Genomic DNA, 22,505 nt, shown 5'->3' with positions numbered 1-22,505 from the left:
GGACTTTGCAATTCATCTGATCACTCTTCATAACATTCTGGAGTATATGCAAATTACCATCATGCAAACTGAGGCAACAGACTTTGAGAAAATTAATATTTGTGTTATTCTCAAAACTTCTGGCCACGACTGTACTTTAGTTTTCTGAGTCTACTTTAGCCTTACCAGCAGATGGTGCCATGGTCTCTCCAACAGGCAGACTTCACTGGCCTTCATAATGACTCTCCAACAGGCAGACTTCACTGGCCTTCATAATGACTCTCCAACAGTGAAGAGGTATTTTTATTTTATTTTTATTGTGCATTTATTTACGAAGGCAAGTCAGTTAAGAACAAATTATTAATTCTTATTTACAATGACGGCCTAGGTAAATCAAAAGGGGATATTTGATAGTTTTTATCAAAGTGTCGTCAAAATAAACTGCAACATAAGCTAATCGTTTTTCAGTGTTTTATGGCCACGTTTGGATGTATAACACTGAGAAAAAGAGGGGTCATTTTAATTATGTGCTTTCAAACAATCCATTAAAAACAGAGAATCTGCAAGACGCAGCTGTAATAGTCAACCATCATGCTGCGTTGTCATCTTTCGTTGTCATCCAGACAAGGCGGGGTTAAATGCCAGGTTACTCCATTTGTAGGTGGGGGAGGCCCTGTTAATGACATAGAGGGGAGTTGCCCGGGCTAGACCAGACGCACCAATACACCCTGCCAAGCAACATAGTCCTGTCGAATTAAACCCTCTCCTGTCCCTCATCAACAAAATACCCGCCGCGGCCTAGAAAACGTCTAAATCAGACAGCATAAGGTAAGAAATGCCATTTTTAATGTTAGACATTGTGGAGCGCCACTCCGGTGCCTTTGTTACAATGACACGTCAAGTCATTGCAGCAATGTATAAGCCATTTAAAGCTATGATTTAACCAGAACCGGACCGTTATATTCTTTCTATTATCATTATTGGCTACGTAGACATTGTGGACCGCCCCTCCGGTGCCTTTGTTACAATGACGCTTCAAATCAATGCAGAAATGTAGAAGCCTTTTAAAAGCTTTGTTTTAACCAGAACCGGACCTTTATATTCTTTCGATTATCATTATAGGCTACGAGATATATTCTGAAAACCAAATTTGCAGTCAGTTCTATACTACCTGGGATGTTTCGTTGGTTGGACACTATTTGCAGCAACTTTACGTGGGGGGGGGGGTCGAGTATTTTTTTCCCCCCTTCTGTTTATGGGACCTCTATTTCGTCAATGTTGCTTTGTTGTTCGTAAATGTGCGTAATTGGAGTAAAACAGCCATCGTTATGAATGACCAAATGTTAACATAGACACAATTATTTAAATTGAGCATTGCCATATCATGATATCTAAGGATGCCATATATGGACAGAGACGAGAAAACGTGGATTAAAACATAGGAAAAGCAATGACATTTGCCAAAAAAAGAGAGCAAAAAGAAAAGCTCATCAAACACAATATATTTGATAACACCATTATTATATTAAGTATGCTATACTTTCATGCTGCCCCTGTAGTGTAAAGTAAACTATATTTTAAGAAAAATAACATATTTTTTTACAACATTATTTACATTTGTATAGACATTTTATATGTACAAATTCTAGAAAGATTTTCTTCTTACATTATTTCTGGTCACTTTTCATTTTGGAATATCAAAATATTCCTCTTGTTAATGTATATTGTTGAAAAGGCTGAGAAAGGGCGTGTCAATCAAATGCCACACATTGCCCATTTGTTTAGGCCTACTGGGCATATCCCATCAACAGCTGGGCATTCTCCTATCTTTAAATGGACTTTGTAGACACCATAGTAACACTCACAACTCTAAAAACTGTTTTTGCGTGTGTGAGACAGAGCACTCTGGCACTCAGTCAGCAGGGGAATTGTTGTGTCTAAATCTTACACACACAGCTGTGAGAGGGCCCAGACCAAGGCCAGCTGTCTGACACCACAGATTTCAGCAAACCTAATCCCCATGTGACTCACTTTATCAAACTTTATTCCACTGTTAGCTGGAACAATAACCAATCATTAGTGTGTGTGTTTATCTGTGTGTGTTGATTATTTTATCCGAGAGAGAGAGAGACCAGTATGTAATATGTGTAGCATGAATGTTTGTGTGTGTGGATGAGTGGATATCTGAAGGAGAGGCCTGAGGGAGGAGCCTGAGTGGAGAAAATGAGTCACCCCTGAATCCTCCACTAAGTGCTGAGAAATGTATCTTGCAAACAGAATTTTAGATTATCAATGCATTATGCATTGATTTGATAACGTAACCCTTGAACTCTAAGATCTGATCGATGAGCAAAAATTAGGGAACATCCAAACAGAAAAATTCTAAAACATCCTCTCTCCTCATTTGTTCAATGTAATCACACGATTGGTTTATAGAAACAGCTATCAGTTCAATGCAGTGGATCAAATCCAGCATCCCCCTTCCCAGTTTGAAGGCTTTGCACCAGCCAACCCAGAAGCTTTTCTTCAGTTCATCTGATACTGAGGAAAGGGCTGGTTCACGGGGGAGGGGTGCACCATATGCAGGCCAGCAGCAAGTCTCTGGGGGTGAGAATCCTGGAATGACTGACTCACTTTTACGTGGTTGTGGAGAAGAGGGAGGGGTTATGACTTGCTGAGGTCCTGAGATTTTGCACGGAGTAACACAGTCTCTTTTTCCCATGTGCCAATGAGGCTGGGACCAGCAGTCACATGACCTGTTCTATTTATACTCCCTCCTGTGGGGTGTGGAGTCTACTAAACTACCCCCTCTGGGTCTCTGGCCAGAACACAGAGCAGATTATCATTAGAGAAGTGAGTGAGTGTAGCTTGTGTTGAAACATAACATGCACATAGTAACCTCTGCTAGTGTAGCCTAGCTAGCAGTGGCATAGATAATTCAATTCTTTAATCATACTGTATTTTGCACAATAGTAATTCAAATATTTTTTTCAGAATATTGACAATCTTAAGGGGGTTAGCCATCAGTCAATAAGTTGAGAACATACTCAAAACAGCCCCAGACCATTATTCCTCCTCCACCAAACTTTACAGTTGGCACTACGCATTGGGGCAGATAGCGTTCTCCTGGCATACGCCAAACCCAGATTTGTCCATCAGACTGCCAGATGGTGAAGCATGATTCATCACTCCAGAGAACACGTTTCCACAGCTCCAGAATCCAATGGGGGCGAGATTTACACCGCTCCAGCCGACGCTTGGTATTGCCCATGGTGATCTTAGGCTTGTGTACGACTGCTCGGCATAGACAACAGTTCTTGTGCTTCCAGAGGCAGGTCCCCTTCTGTGAGCTTGTGTGTGTGGCCTACCACTTTGGTGACGTTTCCACATCGCAATAACAGCACATACAGTTAACCTGGGCAGCTCTAGCAGGGCAGAAATTTGATGAACTGACTTGATGGTGGCATCCTATGATGGTGCCACATTGAAAGTCACTGAGCTCTGCAGTAAGGCTACTGCCAATATGGAGATTGCATGGCTGTGTGCTCGATTATTGTTGTTTTTGTATTTAACCCTTGATCTTATCTCATCGCTGCGAAGGTCGAGTCATGCGTCCTCCGAAACATGACCCGCCAAACCCCGGTTCTTAACACCCGCCCACTTAACCCGAAAGCCAGCCGCACCAATCAATCAATCAATCAATCAAATTTATTTTATATAGCCCTTCGTACATCAGCTGATATCTCAAAGTGCTGTACAGAAACCCAGCCTAAAACCCCAAACAGCAAGCAATGCAGGTGAAGAAGCACGGTGGCTAGGAAAAACTCCCTAGAAAGGCCAAAACCTAGGAAGAAACCTAGAGAGGAACCAGGCTATGTGGGGTGGCCAGTCCTCTTCTGGCTGTGCCGGGTGGAGATTATAACAAAACATGGTCAAGATGTTCAAATGTTCATAAATGACCAGCATGGTCGAATAATAATAAGGCAGAATAGTTGAAACTGGAGCAGCAGCACAGTCAGGTGGACTGGGGACAGCAAGGAGTCATCATGTCAGGTATTCCTGGGGCATGGTCCTAGGGCTCAGGTCCTCCGAGAGAGAGAAAGAAAGAGAGAATTAGAGAGAGCATATGTGGGATGGCCAGTCCTCTTCTGGCTGTGCCGGGTGGAGATTATAACAGAACATGGCCAAGATGTTCAAATGTTCATAAATGATCAGCATGGTCGAATAATAATAAGGCAGAACAGTTGAAACTGGAGCAGCAGCACAGCCAGGTGGACTGGGGACAGCAAGGAGTCATCATGTCAGGTAGTCCTGGGGCATGGTCCTAGGGCTCAGGTCCTCCGAGAGAGAGAAAGAGAGAAGGAGAGAATTAGAGAACGCACACTTAGATTCACACAGGACACCGAATAGGACAGGAGAAGTACTCCAGATATAACAAACTGACCCTAGCCCCCCGACACATAAACTACTGCAGCATAAATACTGGAGGCTGAGACAGGAGGGGTCAGGAGACACTGTGTCCAATGTGTCCGAGTAAACACCGTTCAACTGATGAACCGAGGTCAGCCTGCAGGCACCCAGCCCTCCACAAGGAGTCGCTAGAGGGCGATGAGCCAAGTAAATCTCCCCTGGCCAAACCCTCCCCTAAACCAGATGATGCTGGGCCAATTGTGCACCACCCTATGCGACTCCGGATCACGGAGATCGAACCTGGGTTTGTAGTCATGCCTCTAGCACTACGATGCAGTGCCTTAGACCACTGCGCCACTCGGGAGGCCCTTTTGTGCTCGATTTGATTCACCTGGTATGGCTGAAATAGCCAAATCCACTAATTTGCAGGGGTGCCTTTGTGAATATAGTGTATTTCTGCTTCTAAAAATAAAAGTTCAATATAAACAGTATGGAAAATTATTAATTTAAAAATCTCCAATAAAAACAACCATTCTATCAGATCTTTCAGCTCTCTAACAGAGTTGACGTTAGAAATACATTTGATGGAATTGACAGTTTATGGTTGTGACCATGGTGATTCCAATATTGTTTGTTTAAATCTATCAAAAGTAGAGAACTTTATAGACCATGAGTGGTCTTGTTGCACTACATGTAATGAGGACATGAATAATGGGTCCTTATGCTATACATGACCCTGCTCATCCCTGATTCATTTAGGATTTTTGACAAATCTGACGGATTCTTTTAGCAATCCCAGTTTTTTGAGAAATGTTGTTTAAAGGCACAGAGGGCTATTGCAAGAAACTACATCAAATCATGTTTAAGTTAATATCCATTATTTCCGGTTTTTAGAATGTTTTGGAGAGTTTGAAATTGGCATCCTTTGGTCCGGACAAAGGCATTTCCAGCCATAGTGCCTACACGGAAATTAATCATATTGAAAGTATTTAGAAAATTCCCAAAACAAATATTTTTCTCATAAGATTGCCCTTAGTGTAAATGATAAGCTCAAATAATGCAACAAAATAAAAAAATATATATTATAAAAACAAAGTTTCCCTGCTGAACAAGGATTGTCCCAACTTTCAAGAATCCCTGAGCTAATTTCCTGCTATTCTACACATTTTGCCATGAGGAATTTCCCGCAATGCAAATATATGGAGGCATGGAAACACAGTGAGCTGCAGCTGTTGTTCTCTCTATTACCAGCTCTTCATGTCAGAAAAGAGAGAATAAAAATAATGTGTGGCTGTTTGTGAAATAAGTCAAAGGTTTAAAAGAGGAGAAGAGACCGAAGAAAAAGGAACCCCAGATTCTTCGGGTCAGGGTTGCATGAATTTTGAACCAACGACTTCTCTCTCCCAAACAAGGTCACGAGTGGATTCTTTCCATGGTTGTGGCCAGTGGGCTGTCAAGAAGAATGGCAAGGCCTGCTCTGATGCTGACGGTTAGTCATACAAACTGAGAAGGAGCCTGCTCAAACCACAGTCTTTTTCTAAATAAATGAGTTGGAGTCTAGAGTCGACAGGCACGCAGATTGACCGCGGTGCAGAAAACGCTGTGTTTTTAGAAGCTGTGTTCTCTCCAGAACACAGCCTTATTTAGGTGCACAGAACAGCCTGTGTAAGCTGTCTGGAACGTTAAGTGTGGATCTAATTGATTCAGGGTGTGTTATGCTGTGTGGATGTGGGCCTACAGTAATAGTCATTTTAAGTGTTCTTCTTTAACTGTTGTGTTTTAGAAAATGGATGAAGTCACCACTTATCTTGATTGGTCACTGCTTACGAAAGATTAAAAAATATAGGATGTCTGACACTTTCCTCTCAGTGGGCAACAACTTAAAGGGTCTGGGTGCTATGGAAACAATGTGTGGCAGGGCTATTGTACAGGAACCAACTGAGGCATGATTGCCTGGCAGCTAGACAACTGGCAGACATTTTGGAAATGCTTTTCTATGGTCATTATAGTGACCTGCAAAGAGGATAGGAGGAAGGAGTTGTCTGCCAGTTAGACATCAACAGGATATACTGCTAATGTCTTCAAAATCAAAAAAATGGCCACATGCCAAAATTACCTCAAGTACAGTAGGTGGTAATCTCACTGAGCGTAGGCACCCACTTGAAGCTTTTAATAGAGCTCCTCTTGACTTTTTTGTTTCTGATATGAATGAAGTGTGAAATTTGTGGACCAGTCTCATTGGGCTGTGTGTGTGCACTGTGCTGTAGTTCATCTTCGGTCTCTCCTGGGGAGTCTCCCCTCTCTTCTCTACACACACTCATCCTGCAGTGAAGGCTGCTGAGGGGAGGATGGCTCATAATAATGTCTGGAACAACGCAAATGGAATGGCATCAAACCATGTATTTGATACCAATGCACTTATTCCACTCCAGCCATTACCACAAGCCCGTCCTCCCCAATTAAGGTGCCACCAGCGTCCTATATCGTCCTGTGGTGGCACCAGTGCTGGGGCTGTCTGTTCCAAACTGAGTCACAGCACTTCCTGTTCAGAGAGAGAAGGAAACACCCAGAGCACAGGGCACCAATGAGTCATTACACCAACTGGGCATTAATAACTCACTACTTGAAACGTTATATCCATGGCAACATCTCTGAGTAAAGGGAGTGGCTCCCCTCTGCAAACTATACCCACAAATACTAAAGATTGACGTTTATTGTTTTTCACTAGATCAATTTTGAAAGAGTCCTCACAGAATAACCCATTTCTCTTAGCAGTAACTGTCAAATCCTAACTATAATTGGTTAACAACGATCTTCTATACATCATTCATACCTTCTAACCCAGTGTGTGTGATTTCTCCATGCAGGCAGCATGGTGTACCATCCTGAGTTTGAGAAGGCTGGCCAACAGGCGGGCCTGCAGGTGTGGAGGATTGAGAAGTTTGACCTGGTGGCCGTGCCAGAGAACCTGTATGGAAGCTTCTACACGGGAGATGCCTACCTGGTCCTCAACACCATCAAGCAGCGCTCCGGGAACCTGCAGTATGACCTGCACTTCTGGCTGGGTGAGGACAGAACCAGGAGCAGGATGGGTTGCATTACAAAGCCTGGTGGATATGATTGAGGTCATAGAAATATAATTACTAGAACGGGAACATTTCCCATAACATTCTGCTAAGTGAGTGATGCCCAAACTAGGTTCATTCATTGTACCGGTATGTATCAATTGGGTTTTGCTTTAGGGAAATAGTAATCGGTGACATCTGTGAAATCTAGCAGACTAAGCAGCCATTGGGGGTTGGGCCTCCATTGATAGACCTGAGAGCAAAATGTTGTAATTCAGTGTGTAACATCTGTGGTTTCTCTGCTCCAGGCGATTTCTGCACCCAGGATGAGAGTGGAGCAGCAGCCATCTTCACAGTCCAGATGGATGACTATCTGGGGGGTAAACCCATCCAGTACCGTGAGGTCCAGGGACATGAGTCCAAAGTATTCCTGGGTTACTTCAAGGCTGGACTGAAGTACTTGGTGAGATATTATTTGAGATCATTTTCTTTTGCCATTATTGCTACAATCCTGTCCATGATACATGATATTGCATTCATACCTCAGGCAGGGTTATTGTTATGCACTATGCAGTAGTCTATACCTGAATGGTTATGGAGTAACCAACCTAATCAACCTTTTAATGGGAATAAAGTATTCCTCCATACAATTCATAGAAATTGGAATTGTATGGCGAAATGTGTCCTAGAAATGTGAATGATTCCATTAAATGTTTTTTAAAATTAATTTAACCTTTATTTACCTAGGCAAGTCAGTTAAGAACACATTCTTACTTACAATGACGGCCTACCGGGGAACAGTGGGTTAACTGCCTTGTTCAGGTGCAGATCGAAAGATTTTTATCTTTTCAGGGATTCGATCCAGCAACCTTTCGGTTTCTGGCCCAACACTCTAACCACTAGGCTACCTGCATAATAACTGTACCATATCATTTGTCACTGTTTTAGAAAGGAGGTGTGGCATCTGGGTTCAAACATGTGGTCACCAACGAGGTGGTTATGCAGCGGGTGCTGCAGGTCAAAGGTCGCCGTGTTGTCAGGGCAACGGAGGTGCCTGTCAGCTGGGACAGCTTCAACCAGGGAGACTGCTTCATCCTGGACCTGGGAAGCGTGAGTTACCATCAGCCTGAGGGAGACAGGGGGACTTATAAGTTTCATATAGGACACAGCGTCATCAAACGTTGGTGTCACATTTAAATGATAAAACAGAGAAGCATGTACAATGTAAGTTTTATATCTTGCTTACAATAAAATATAAACATTTAATAGAGAGATTGTACTTGAAATTCTTGCAAACTAATTCCTGGTCGATGCTGACCACATAATAATCATAATAAATCATAATACATGGGATTTTATGCGCCTTTCAAAAAAACAAGAACACCGTACATCAAAGAGTATAAAACAAAACAAGAATAATCAAATAAAATGAATAAAAGCTCCTTAGCTTATTCCTCTTTGTGTTGTGTATCCCTGTCTCCTCCCACAGGAGATCTACCAGTGGTGTGGCTCCCAGAGCAACCGCTTTGAGAAGCTGAAGGCCACCCAGGTTGCCAAGGGTATCCGTGACAACGAGCGCAGTGGGCGAGCCCGCGTGTACGTGTGTGACGAGGGGGCAGAGAGAGACAAGATGATAGAGGTGAGATCATAAACTACTAAAGAACAGAACTCTCTCTATGTCTGTGATTTGTTGACGTCCATTATGATGTTTAATGATGTATAATGGATGTTTGAATGAACTCCAGCTGTGGTAAAATTATTGTTTTCTTTTCTGAAGTATATCTAAAAGGGATTTTCTCTGTGCGTCTTCAGGTTCTGGGAGATAAATCTGACCTGCCTGAAGGATCCTCTGATGACATCAAAGCAGATGCCTCAAACAGGAAAATGGCCAAACTGTACAAGGTTGGAGAACAGTGAACAAACCACTGAAACGAACATCCAACTGGTCTAGTTGCATTATGAGGACTTTTCACATTCACCTGTGGCTATCAAGAGAAAAACACAACTCTTCTTCTGTCTCTCCTCCTTTCCCCCAGGTGTCCAATGGCAGTGGAGACATGGCCATGTCCATGGTGGCAGCAGAGAACCCATTCTCCCAGAGTGCACTGGAGTCCAGCGACTGCTTCATCCTGGATCATGGCTCTGATGGCAAGATCTTCGTCTGGAAAGGTCTGTTGGGGTCACCCAATATCAAATATTATCATCAGCTGATTCAGCAAGTCAATTAAAGCACAATAGCTAGACTTGTTTTGGCATGGTATGGTTGCTTTCATGTCCATTTGGTAACACTTAAAGTGTAGCATTACAGACCACATTTAAAGAATGAGACATTGAACAGTGTCACATGAACTCCCTCCGAGATGATATGATGCAACTAGAAGGGGGTTCTTCTTTTAAAAGATAATGGTCCTCTGTTATCAACCATGCTGACAGTTATACGTAGATGTTGATTTTCAGTCATTAGAGTTTCTAAGTGGTTTAATTAATGAAACCTATTTTTTTGTATTTCTCTTCCCTCCCGCACACTCTCACCCAGGCAAAGAAGCCAACCTGGAGGAGCGTAAGGCAGCCATGAAAGCAGCAGATGAGTTCATCAAGAAGATGGGCTACCCCAAACACACCCAGGTGCAGATCCTGCCGGAGATGGGAGAGACGCCGCTCTTCAAGCAGTTCTTCAAGAACTGGCGTGACAAGGACCAGACGGAGGGTCTGGGTGTGGCCTATGTCTCCAACAGCATCGCCAAGATAGCGAAGGTGTCCTTCGATGCTGCCACGCTCCACGACTCCCCTGCCATGGCTGCCCAGCACGGCATGGTGGACGGGGGCAACGGAGAGAAGCAGGTGAGCGGACGAGAGGAGGGGCTGGAGCATGTGTAGACAGCAAGCCTTCCCATTAATCTGTCTTAGAGTAACTATGTATTGCTATTAGCAACTATCAACTTGACATAGTAGGTCTATTATACAGTAATTGCATTCTGTGAAGCAGTCATGTGTGGGTTTCAGCCAGATGCAGTCAAAACAGGAAGGATATTAAATAGTAAAACAGATAGCAATCAAATGAGAGGGACATGATTATGCATGATACACACTGTATTTACATATACAGCTTTGTTTTAGTAGCCTGCCACAACTAGGGGTCACATTGTGTGTATGTTCATGTACAGATCTGGCGTATTGAGGGATCAGACAAGGTGGAAGTGGACCCCTCCACACACGGACAATTCTATGGGGGAGACAGTTACATAATCCTCTACAACTATCACCATGGAGGACGCCAAGGGCACATTATCTACATGTGGTAAGATAGACATTAAAGTAGAATTAAAATGATGGAAAATAAACAGTAGAAACTATCATAAGAGATATTTTGCATGCTAACTGGAGTCTTTCTCAGGCAGGGAAGTGATTCTTCCCAGGACGAAATTGGTGCTTCAGCCATCTTGGGTGCCCAGTTGGACGATGAGCTTGGTGGTGGGCCTGTGCAGGTAATGAGTGGGTGTTTGTGAGTGGGTTTGTGTATGGAAGAAGTGGCTTTCTTTTCCCATCGCATATTCCTTTTTTCTATACTTTCCTCTTGGCCTCATCTGTATTCAGCCCAGTAACCTCCTTCCTTACCAGTGTGTCCGATCATTCTCCCTTTTCCTCCTCTCATTGCTTCCTGTCATTTCCTGACTCTTTGTTTTTTCCAGGTTGCTGGGGCTCCTATTACCACCCAGGTACTCCTCTGCCAGGGCTGCATGACTCAGTACATAGCCCAGGCATGGGGGACTTAGAATCTGTGTATTTAACTGACATGGCTCAATGTGTTTACAGAGAAATCAAACAGGACATTCCAAAGCCATGTTTATGAGGGAGTTTGTAGAATCACGATCAAACCCAGGACTGAAGTGATGCCTCTAGCACTGCGAAGCAGTGCCTTAGACCGCTGCGCCACTCACGACCACTCTGACACATACTACTGTTCCCAGACCAGCCTATTTTCTGGCCTGCAGTGGGGGGGAAGAGCTCTCTTGCTTGTCCTTAAGAACTTAGTTCTACTCAAGCAAGGACCATTGCATAGGTTCTCTAGAGGCCAACAGTGATTCTAGGTTGTCTTGTATGCTGCAGTTCTTTATGATTTAACTAGATCATGCCTTGGCTCTGTATAAGGTTTGATGCTCTGGGAATGTCTGTGACCATCTCTTGCTGTGTGTCTGTCTGTGTGCGTCTGTCTATGCCTGTCAGTGTCTCACCCTCCTGTCTATATACAGCGTGAAAATGTTTGCCGTGCACTGCGTAGTTATGTTATTGATGTGTTTTAATGCATGACTAACAGTGATCCTAAGTTTGTGTAGAAGCCCACCAGGGTGAAAACTTCCAGCACAAATCTGTTAATGTTCCAAGCAACTGTCCCTGAAGTCGAAACGCTGATGACACAGGTCATCTCCCATACATTTGTAACAGCATAATTCATAGTCATGCAAAATAAACAGCATTTAGACTAACTTAATGCATGGAAATAAGTTAGCACAATAAACATGGAACCTTGCCTCACAAGTTTTCAGTACAGAGGCTCCTTATTTCACTCAATATGCACCTATGCGCTCCAACCCTCCGTCCAGCAGTCTCCAATTTTGGGAGAAAAAAAATCTGAAACTAGGCTTTGTGCAGGCCCACGCAGGTCCCAAACTTTCAGGAATGGTGTTGAGAGGAGAATAAACACACTCTTGAGTGACTGAACAGTGAGATAGCCACACAGTCCATCGGCCTGGGAGGGGAGAGAAGGCCCCCATTGTGCTGGGGGATGACGAGGCAAGCTGGCTGCATCCAGCAAACAGGACGCCCTGCTGTCAGACAGCTAGACATACAGACAGGCGCACAGTATGCTGGGAGATTAGGGTAGGGAGCGCCATGGAACACTTAAATCTGTCAGAGTTTTCCTACCCTGTTGTTGTTCAGAGCTCACTGATGCCACCCTGTGGGGTATTACTGTAGACGTATGCAAGGCTACAATTATATTCTTCCAAAGATCCACTGCTTCCTGATTTTCTCTACATTTGGTCTCAGAATTTCTTATTGCACAGACAATTATTTGTGTGAAATTATCCAGCATGAATCACCATGATTAACAATGTGTCCAACTGCTGTACATCACAACAGTATAGATGTTTGTTAAGTAGTTTGCTCTGTGGTCCAGGTGAGAGTAGTCCAGGGCAAGGAGCCAGCTCACCTCATGAGCCTGTTCAGGGGACAGCCCATGGTGGTGTACAAGGGAGGTACGTCCAGAGACGGGGGTCAGTCCGCTCCTGCAGAAACACGACTCTTCCAGGTGCGCTCCAACTCTGCAGGGTGCACAAGAGCTGTGGAGGTGAGTAACATGGCGATAGTGCCCTGTTTTTCTGAAATTAGCTACTCAACTGCACTATATTTAAATACATGACACTCGTGGTCATTTTCCACACACCATGTTTCATCCATCCACCTCTAGGTTGATGCTGTGTCCTCCAACCTGAACTCCAACGACACCTTCCTCCTGGTGACCCCAGCAGCCTCGTTCATGTGGGTGGGCCAGGGGGCCAGTGACACTGAGAAAAATGGCACCCAGCAGCTCTGTGACATTCTGGGGGTGTCCTCCTCAGAACTGTCTGAGGGTGGAGAGACTGGTATGTACTGTACATTGTGGCAATGAACATAGGCTTTTCTTTGCTCTGTGGCTGGCTGTAGCATGCCCTAACCAACTGCCTGCTGTGTGTCTCTGTGCAGATGACTACTGGGAGGCTCTGGGAGGGAAGGCAGCATACCGCACCTCCTCCAGACTGAGAAGCAAGGACAAGATGGACGCCCATCCACCCAGGCTCTTTGCCTGCTCCAACAAGACCGGAAACTTCATTGTGAGTCCCATATTATTACTTTCAGCCATTCGTGGTTAATTAACCTGGTCTTTCTAATGCTCCTGGTTTCCTCCACTCAGATTGAGGAGGTACCTGGGGAGATGACCCAAGAGGATCTGGCTACCGATGATGTCATGATCATGGACACGTGGGATCAGGTAGATACATTAGCATGTGGTATTTTCTAAGATGTGAATATGATTAAGTGTGGAGATGTATTAACAGTAACACAGTGGATAACAGATTCATTTTAATGTCACTTTAATAATGTTCTCATACTGTTTTACCCACTTCATGTGTATATACTGTATTCTAGTCAAGGTTCATCCTATATAACTACTGCTCTACACACCTTTTCTATTCATATAGTGTCCATAATTTCTATACATATACATACAGGTGTTTTTATTTTATTTCACCTTTATTTAACCAGGTAGGCCAGTTGAGAACAAATTCTCATTTACAACTGCGACCTGGCCAAGATAAAGCAAAGCAGTGCGACAAAAAACAACACAGAGTTACACATGGAATAAACAAACGTACAATCAATAACAATAGAAAAATCTATTTACAGTGTGTACAAATGGAGTAAGGAGGTAAGGCAATAAATAGGCCATAGTAGCGAAGTAATTACAATTTAGCAAATTAACATTGGAGTGATAGATGAGCAGATGATGATGTGCAAGTAGTGTGCAAAAGAGGAAAAAAAGTTAATAAAAACAATATTGAGATGAGGTAGGTAGTTGGATGGGCTATTTACAGATGGGTTGTGTACAGCTGCAGCGATCGGTAAGCTGCTCAGATAGCTGATCCTTAAAGTTAGTGAGGGAGATATAAGTCTCCAACTGAAGCGATTTTTGAAATTCGTTCCAGTCATTGGCAGCAGAGAACTGGAAGGAAAAGCAGCCAAAGGAGTCGTTGGCTTTGGGGATGACCAGTGAGATATACCTGGAGCGCATGCTACGGGTGGGCGTTGTTATGGTGACCAGAGAGCTGAGATAAGGCGGAGCTTTACCTAGCAAATCATTATAGATGACCTGGAGCCATTGGGTCTGGCGACGAATATGTAGCGAGGGCCAGCCGATGAGAGCATACAGGTCGCAGTGGTGGGTGGTATATGGGGCATTGGTGACAAAACGGATAGCACTGTGATAGACTGAATCCAGTTTGCTGAGTAGAGTGTTGGAGGCTATTTTGTAAATGACATCACCGAAGTTGAGGATCGGTAGGATAGTCAGTTTTACGAGGGTATTTTGGCAGCATGAGTGAAGGAGGCTTTGTTGCGAAATAGGAAGCCAATTGTAGATTTAATTTTGGATTGGAGATGCTTAATATGAGTCTGGAAGGAGAGCCTAGTCTAACCAGACACCTAGGTATTTGTAGTTGTCCACATATTCTAAGTCGGAACCGTCCAGAGTAGTGATGCTATTCGGGCGGGCAGCGATCAGTTGAAGAGCATGCATTTAGTTTTACTAGCGTTTAAGAGCAGTTGGAGGCCACGGAAGGAGTGTTGTATGCCATTGAAGCTCGTTTGGAGGTTTGTTAGTGTCCAAAGAAGGGCCAGATGTATACCGAATGGTATCGTCTGCGTAGAGGTGGATCAAGGAATCACCCGCAGCAAGAGCAACATCATTGTTATATCATTGTTATATATACATATATACAGAGAAAAGAGTCGGCCTGAGAATTGAACCCTGTGGTACCCCATAGAGACTGCCAGAGGTCCGGACAACAGGCCCTCCGATTTGACACACTGAACTCTATCTAAGAAGTAGTTGGTGAACCAGGCGAGGCAGTCATTTGAGAAACCAAGGCTATTGAGTCTGCTGATAAGAATACGGTGATTGACAGAGTTGAAAGCCTTGGCCAGGTCGATGAAGACGGCTGCACAGTACTATCTTTTATCGATGGCAGTTATGATATCGTTTAGTACCTTGAGCGTGAGCTCGGAAACCAGATTGCACAACGGAGAAGGTACGGTGGGATTCGAAATGGTCAGTGATCTGTTTGCTACCTTGGCTTTCGGAGACTTTGGAAAGGCAGGGCCGGATGGATATAGGTCTGTAACAGTTTGGGTCTAGAGTGTCTCCCCTTTTGAAGAGGGCGGCAGCTTTCCAATCTTTAGGAATCTCGGACGATGCGAAAGAGAGGTTGAACAGACTAGTAATAGGGGTTGCAACAATGGCGGAGGATAATTTTAGAAGGGTCCAGATTGTCTAGCCCAGCTGATTTGTACAGTTCCAGGTTTTGCAGCTCTTTCAGAACATCTGCTATCGGGATTTGGGTGAAGGAGAAGCTGGGGAGGCTTGGGTAAGTAGCTGCGGGTGGTGCGGAGCTGTTGGCCGGGGTTGGGGTAGCCAGGAGGAAAGCATGACCAGCCGTAGAGAAATGCTTATTGAAATTCTCGGTTATCGTGGATTTATTGGTGATAACAGTGTTTCCTAGCCTCAGTGCAGTGGGCAGCTGGGAGGAGGTGCTCTTATTCTCCATGGACTTTACAGTGTCCCAGAACTTTTTTGAGTTAGAGCTGCAGGATAAATATTTCTGTTTGAAAAAGCTAGCCGTTGCTTTCCTAACTGACTGTGTGTATTGGTTCCTGACTTCCCTGAAAAGTTGCATATCGCGGGGACTATTCAATGCTAATGCAGTACACCACAGGATGTTTTTGTGCTGGTCTGGAGTGAACCAAGGGCTATATCTGTTCTTAGTTCTATTTTTTTTTTGAAAGGGGCATGTTTATTTAAGATGGTGAGGAAATTACTTTTAAAGAACAACCAGGCATCCTCTACTGACGGGATGAGGTCAATATCCTTCCAGGATACCCGGGCCAGGTCGATTAGAAAGGCCTGTTCGCTGGTCGTTTGACCGTGAACCCATAACGGATGCAGGGAATGAGGCAGTGATCGCTGAGATCCTGATTGAAAACAGCAGAGGTGTATTTGGAGGGCAGGTTGGTCAGAATAATATCTGAGGGTGCCCATTTTTACAGATTTAGGGTTGTACCTGGTGGGTTCCTTGGTAATTTGTGTGAGATTGAGGGCATCTAGTTTAGATTGTAGAACGGCTGGGGTGTTAAGCATATCCCAGTTTAAGTCAAACTCTGAAGATAGATGGGGGGCAATCAATTCACATATGGTGTCCAGGGCACAGCTGGGAGCTGAGGGGGGTCTATAACAGGTGACAACAATGAGAGACTTATTTCTGTAAAGATTTATTTTTAAAATTAGAAGCTAGAACTGTTTGGGCATAGACCTGGAAAGTATGACACAGCTCTGCAGGCTAACTCCTCCCCCTTTGGCAGTTCTATCTTGATGGAAAATGTTGTATTTGGGGATGGAAATCTCTCTAAACCTAGGTGACGATGAGAGAGGTTGCATCTCTGGAGGCACTAGTTATGAGGTCAACGCATGTGTGGGATGTGGGACAAAATAGGTATCTGAGGCATGTTGAGTGGGGCTAGGGGCTCCACAGTAAAATAAAACAATGATAACTACTCTAAACAACAGTATACAAGGCATATTGACATTAGAGAGAGACATAAAGCGAGCCATAAAGCAATCACAGGTGTTGATTGGGAGAGCTAGCTAAGAAAACAACGGGTAAGACAGCAGCAGCTAATCAGCTAAGACAACAACAACAGGTAAAATGGCGATGAATGGGCAGAGAGGGTCAGTTAAACTACACACAGGGCCTGAGTTGGAGGCTGGGGCCGACAGATAAACAAAATGGAGGACTGTGATTAATGAACAGTCCAGCAGGCATCAGCTATGTAGCCAGGTGATCATAGGGTCCAGTGAACAGCAATAGATGAAACAGGGAAGCCGTTAGGTAGTCGTTACTATGCTAGCAAGCAGGAGACACAGCATTCAAAAAGATAGCAGGCCGGGGCTAGCAGAAGCATCTTCACCTACGTTCCGCAAAGGCCGGTTGAGGGCACAACGGACGGAATTACGTTGGCAGACCAGTCGTGATGGATCGGCGGGGCTTCTTGTCGACAAAGGCCAATTTGCAAAAGAGGTATTGTAGCTGGAGTAATTTAGTTTGCTAGCCAGGCGATGTGCCTGGCTCGAGGCTAACTGGTGCTAGCTTCGTGACAAGGGTGTTAGCCACTATAGCCACCCGGTAGCAGCTAGCTAGCTGCGATGAGCCGATGCAAAGGTCCAGAACTTATGACAGGAATCGGTGATGTAGTGGCTTCTAGTCGTGTTAGTGAAGAGTCCGGGAGGCATCAGCTGTGTAGCTGAGTGATCATAGGGTCCACTGAGCAGGCTGGGAGATGGGCCTGGCTCAAGGCTAGCTTTGGGGCTGGGCCACTCAGTAGCAGCTAGATAGCTGCGATGATCTGGAGTAATGGTCCAGAGCTTACGGCAGGAATCTGGTGATGTAGTATAAAAAAGCAGTCTGGTATGCTCAGGGTTGATATCGCGCTATGCAGACTGGCGGGTATTATCCAGGCTAAAAGTGGCTGGTGTCTGAGCTAAAGGTAAAGGCTGCTAGCAGTGGCTAACAATAACTAAATAGCTAGTAGCTAATTAGCTGGTTAGCATCTGATGGCTAGCTTCTGATGGAGGTTCTAGCTATAAGGTCTAAAAATAGCAGATCCGTATCACATTGGGTTGCCATTTAAAAATGGAAAAAGAGATTTAAATATATTTTAAAAAGACTGAAAAAATGTACACGGGACAATGACAAACACGTCTGCACTACTACACTATCTTGGATCAAGTGCATTCGGAAAGTATTCAGACCCCTTCTCTTTTTCCACATTTTGTTACGTTACAGCCTTATATGCCCAGGGTCCCTATGAACGTGCCTTAGGCATGTTGCAAGGAGGCATGAGGACTGCAGATGTTGCCAGGGCAATAAATTGCGATGTCCATACTTTGAGACGCCTAAGACAGCGCTACAGGGAGACAGGATGGACAGCTGATCTTCCTTGCAGTGGCAGACCACGTGTAACAACACCTTCACAGGATCGGTACATCTGAACATCACACCTGCAGGACAGGTACAGGATGGCAACAACTGCCCGAGTTACACCAGGAACGCACAATCCCTCCCTCAGTGCTCAGACTGTCCGCAATAGACTGAGAGAGGCTGGACTGAGGGTTCAAGGACAACAAAGTCAAGGTATTGGAGTGGCCATCAAAAAGCCCTGACCTCAATCCCATAGAAAATTTGTGGGCAGAACTGAAAAACCGTGTGAGATCAAGGAAGCCTAGTAACCTGACTGGTGATCCTAAGTGACCCAAGAAAGATCATTTTTACCAGGTTTAAATGTATTTGGCTACGGTGTATGTAAACTTCCGTCTCGAGGGCCCTCTGATAACATCGACTCTTCTTGACCCGGGCAATTCCATGCGAGGTGTCCCCGGGAGCCACACTCAAAACACCTCCTTTGGTCTTCATCCACCTGGAGTCGGCGGCGGCAGGTCGACTCTCCCCCGTCTGTCTCTCCGCGGGTCTGCAGTCCTTTAGCCCGGCTGACTGTCAGATTGGGGAGTACGGTGGTGGGGTCAGCCTGCGTCTTGTTCAGCAGGGCCTCAGTATTCTGGTGCGTCTCCACGGCTCCCAAGAGGTCCTCCAAGGTCTGGGGCGCGCATAGGCTTGGTGCCCTCTTCATGTCATGAGATAACGCCCGTAAGAAGTGATCCATGACCACTTTGTTGATAACGGGGAGGTTGTACCCGTAGCGGCTGAGTACCTCCCTCGCTAACCGTAGTTAGCCTCCTGTTCGATGTTGAGGTCATAATATGTCTTATGGGCGTCTCCGCACAGGAGCGGTGCCAGCAGACTCACACACTTTGCCTTGGGCCATCCTTCCCGAAGTGCTGTCCATTCAAACGTGCAGAGGTAGGTCTCGAAGTGGTCATCTTCCATTAGATTGATTAAACACTGACTGATTGGGATTCAATTCGGTCTGCGTTTCTCCTCGCAGCTTCCTGACTTCCTCAAGCGGGCTTCTGTAGACACGGTTCTTCCAGCGTTCGTTCCTGACTGTACTGTTGCACTTGTTGGGCCCGAACTAACTGAGCTATCAACTCGTCCATGCTGATACTGCGTAAATGTCAACCCTGGTCTGACCACTTTGTCAGATTTTCCCGCATTTTCTAACACTTGTGGCAGACCAAGGGGTTTGATCAAGACTTTTACACAGATCAGACACTGACATAAATGTGATAAACACCCTTGAAACTGATGTATTTTAAACAATAAAGGAAAAGAAAAGAAGCCAGTCTCCTCCAGGAGACCTCTTCCGGGTTACCACCTTCTGGGCTCTGGGGAATGCTGTCTACTCTGGTGTAGAACACCGAGCCCCTTGGTTCTAGAAGACCGTGAGCATGTCTATCCAGTAGCAACCTCTTACTACCTCCAACCCTCCCGTGTAGCTTGATGGGCCCCGTATGGCTGGTGAGCAATCAGCCCCTTGGTTACTCACCAGCCTCAATTAGTCTTGGCCGGAGGACCCGTCGAGATCTGGCACATCCAGCAGAGGGAGCCACCGCTGTGTGATGTAGACTCTCTGTCACCAGGCCTCGATGAGTCTCCCCCTGGTGGCTTGTCCACGGTACGCCACAGTATTGTTAGGTGTTACTGTTGGAGCTAGGAACATAAGCATTTCACTACATCCGTGACAACATCTGCAAAATATATGTACACAACCAATTAAATTGATTTGAATTGCTGTACGTAGTCTAATGTAGGTTGAATATCCTCTTCTAGGTGTTTGTCTGGATCGGGAATGAAGCCCATGAAGAGGAGAAGACTGAGGCTATGGCCTCCGGTAAGTGAATATGGAAAACTGCTGAATTTAATTATTCATTCATTATCATCTAGACTGTTTTCCATAGAGAATGTACATGGCATGCTGCCTTTTGAGTGCATTACTCATGTCATGACCAAAATCATTTGATTGAAAAGTTTACCACTGGGAAAACTGCTCTCTATAGAACCCTCATTTAAACCCCTCCTCCCCTAGCTGTGCGTTACATTGAGTCAGACCCTGCCAACCGTGACCGCAGGACGCCCATCGTGAAGATCAAGCAAGGGTTCGAGCCACCCACGTTCACCGGCTGGTTCCTGGGCTGGGACCATGAGTACTGGACCAGCGACCCCCTGGAGCGTGCCATGGCTGAGCTGGAGCTCTGAACCCTCGCCTTTAACCCTGCTGCCTGGCTCTACAACACACACTGAGCAGCTCCAGTCATGAGACTTTCAATGGTTGAACCCTTTATGCCCTGCCAACGTCCTTACCTCTGACTGCCAGTGGGAGAAGGAGGCTTTTTGGAATAAATAAAAAAATATATATTGAGAGAGTAGAACAGGCTTTCATACACCTGTTGAGCTGACACAGAGCACTGGTACACTATATTAATCTCTCCTGATAATACTTTATTAGCTTTTATACATATGCAAATAAGCATGTAAGTGACCAATAATAAGGGCTTAAATAGAACCGCAGGCTTAGATAAGGGAATCTGCATGGATATTTAAATATATTTTATGTGTGAGATATGCTATAAATGTATTTCTACAATGTCAGACTGTTTCTCGCTATTCAGAATCTCCCAATTTCAACATGAAGAACTTAGCATATTACACTGAACAAAAATATAAACGCAACATGTAAAGTGTTGGTTCCATGTTTCATGAGAATGAAATAAAAGATACCAGAAATGTTGCATTCGCACAAAAAGCTGAGGAGTATTTCAGTCTGTAATAAAGCCCTTTTGTGGGGAAAAACTCATTCTGATTGGCTGGGCCTGGCTCCCAAGTGGGTGGGGCTATGCCCACCCATGGCTGCACCCCTGCCCATAAATCCATAGATTAGGGCCTAATGAATTTATTTCAATTGACATTCCTTATATGAACTGTAACTCAGTAAAATCTTTGAAATTGTTGCATGTTGCGTTTATATTTTTGTTCAGTGTACAATCTTCTGAACCAGAGGCAGGGGGTAATGCAGTAAAACACTGCCAGACATAACCCCACCCAAGTAATACAACCATTATAGCCTTAATCTATAATACTTCATGTTCAGTATGAAGTTACTCGTCAATGCAGCGGTTCTCTGCCATAATGGAAAGGAATGCAGCGGTTCTCTGCCATAATGGAAAGGAATGCAGCGGTTCTCTGCCATAATGGAAAGGAATGCAGCGGTTCTCTGCTATAATGGAAAGGAATGCAGCGGTTCTCTGCCATAATGGAAAGGAATGCAGCGGTTCTCTGCCATAATGGAAAGGAATGCAGCGGTTCTCTGCCATAATGGAAAGGAATGCAGCGGTTCTCTGCCATAATGGAAAGGAATGCAGCGGTTCTCTGCCATAATGGAAAGGAATGCAGTGGTTCTCTGCCATAATGGAAAGGAATGCAGCGGTTCTCTGCCATAATGGAAAGGAATGCAGCGGTTCTCTGCCATAATGGAAAGGAATGCAGCGGTTCTCTGCCATAATGGAAAGGAATGCAGCGGTTCTCTGCCATAATGGAAAGGAATGCAGCGGTTCTCTGCCATAATGGAAAGGAATGCAGCGGTTCTCTGCCATAATGGAAAGGAATGCAGCGGTTCTCTGCCATAATGGAAAGGAATGCAGCGGTTCTCTGCCACAATGGAAAGGAATGCAGCGGTTCTCTGCCATAATGGAAAGGAATGCAGTGGTTCTCTGCCATAATGGAAAGGAATGCAGGGGAGAGGGACTGAACCAGGCCAGTTTTGTTTTTATTTGGTGTGTCACAACAGGAGCACCCTTCATTTCTTTAAATTGTTTATTTATTTAACCTTCAACTAGGCAAGTCAGTTGAGAACAAATTATTATTTACAATGACGGCCTACCCACAACTGTCAATGGTTTTCTCAGGCCTTAGTGCTTCTATTCTAGGTGTCTCACTCCTCTCCTCACTGGTCAGTGCATGTTGGCCTGGCTCTGTCTGCAGCCTTACAATGTGGTTCTTCATCGGGAATCCAAAGCTTTGCTGCTATAACTCTCATTAGCCACCACATCACACCTGTCAATTGTTTTCCCCAATTGTTTCAATAAAAAACCCAATGTCACCGACACTAGATGTGTTGAGGGTTGTCTCCATCGTATACCATTTCAAGTGTGTATATACTTTTTATTTAAAGGTTGAATCATAGTGGAAAGAACACGCTACAGCTTTGAAGGTCACACTAACATTCAAGTTC

The 22,505-nt window shown here is 44.8% G+C and overlaps 1 protein-coding gene across 2 annotated transcripts; it reads left to right on the top strand.

Moving 5' to 3' along the window:
* The first annotated feature begins 650 nt into the window (after positions 1-650).
* On the top strand, positions 651-22,382 carry LOC110509860 (gelsolin). Of its 2 annotated transcripts, XM_021591022.2 has the most exons (17): positions 651-807; positions 7,257-7,454; positions 7,763-7,917; positions 8,403-8,564; positions 8,944-9,093; positions 9,267-9,356; positions 9,491-9,623; positions 9,991-10,295; positions 10,619-10,752; positions 10,849-10,939; positions 11,144-11,170; positions 12,631-12,801; positions 12,922-13,096; positions 13,197-13,324; positions 13,405-13,482; positions 20,048-20,108; positions 20,304-22,382. In XM_021591022.2, the coding sequence occupies exons 2-17, from the start codon at positions 7,262-7,264 to the stop codon at positions 20,471-20,473; spliced, it is 2,223 nt and encodes a 740-aa protein (XP_021446697.1). In that variant the 5' UTR covers positions 651-807; positions 7,257-7,261; the 3' UTR covers positions 20,474-22,382. The 2 variants fall into 2 exon arrangements, with proteins under 2 accessions (XP_021446697.1, XP_021446698.1); XM_021591023.2 differs by lacking the exon at positions 11,144-11,170.
* Positions 22,383-22,505: the final 123 nt, after the last annotated feature.

The sequence above is a fragment of the Oncorhynchus mykiss genome, chromosome Y, assembly GCF_013265735.2.
Source record: "Oncorhynchus mykiss isolate Arlee chromosome Y, USDA_OmykA_1.1, whole genome shotgun sequence".
Taxonomy (NCBI): Eukaryota; Metazoa; Chordata; class Actinopteri; order Salmoniformes; family Salmonidae; genus Oncorhynchus; species Oncorhynchus mykiss.
This window is presented reverse-complemented; position numbering and strand designations above follow the sequence as displayed.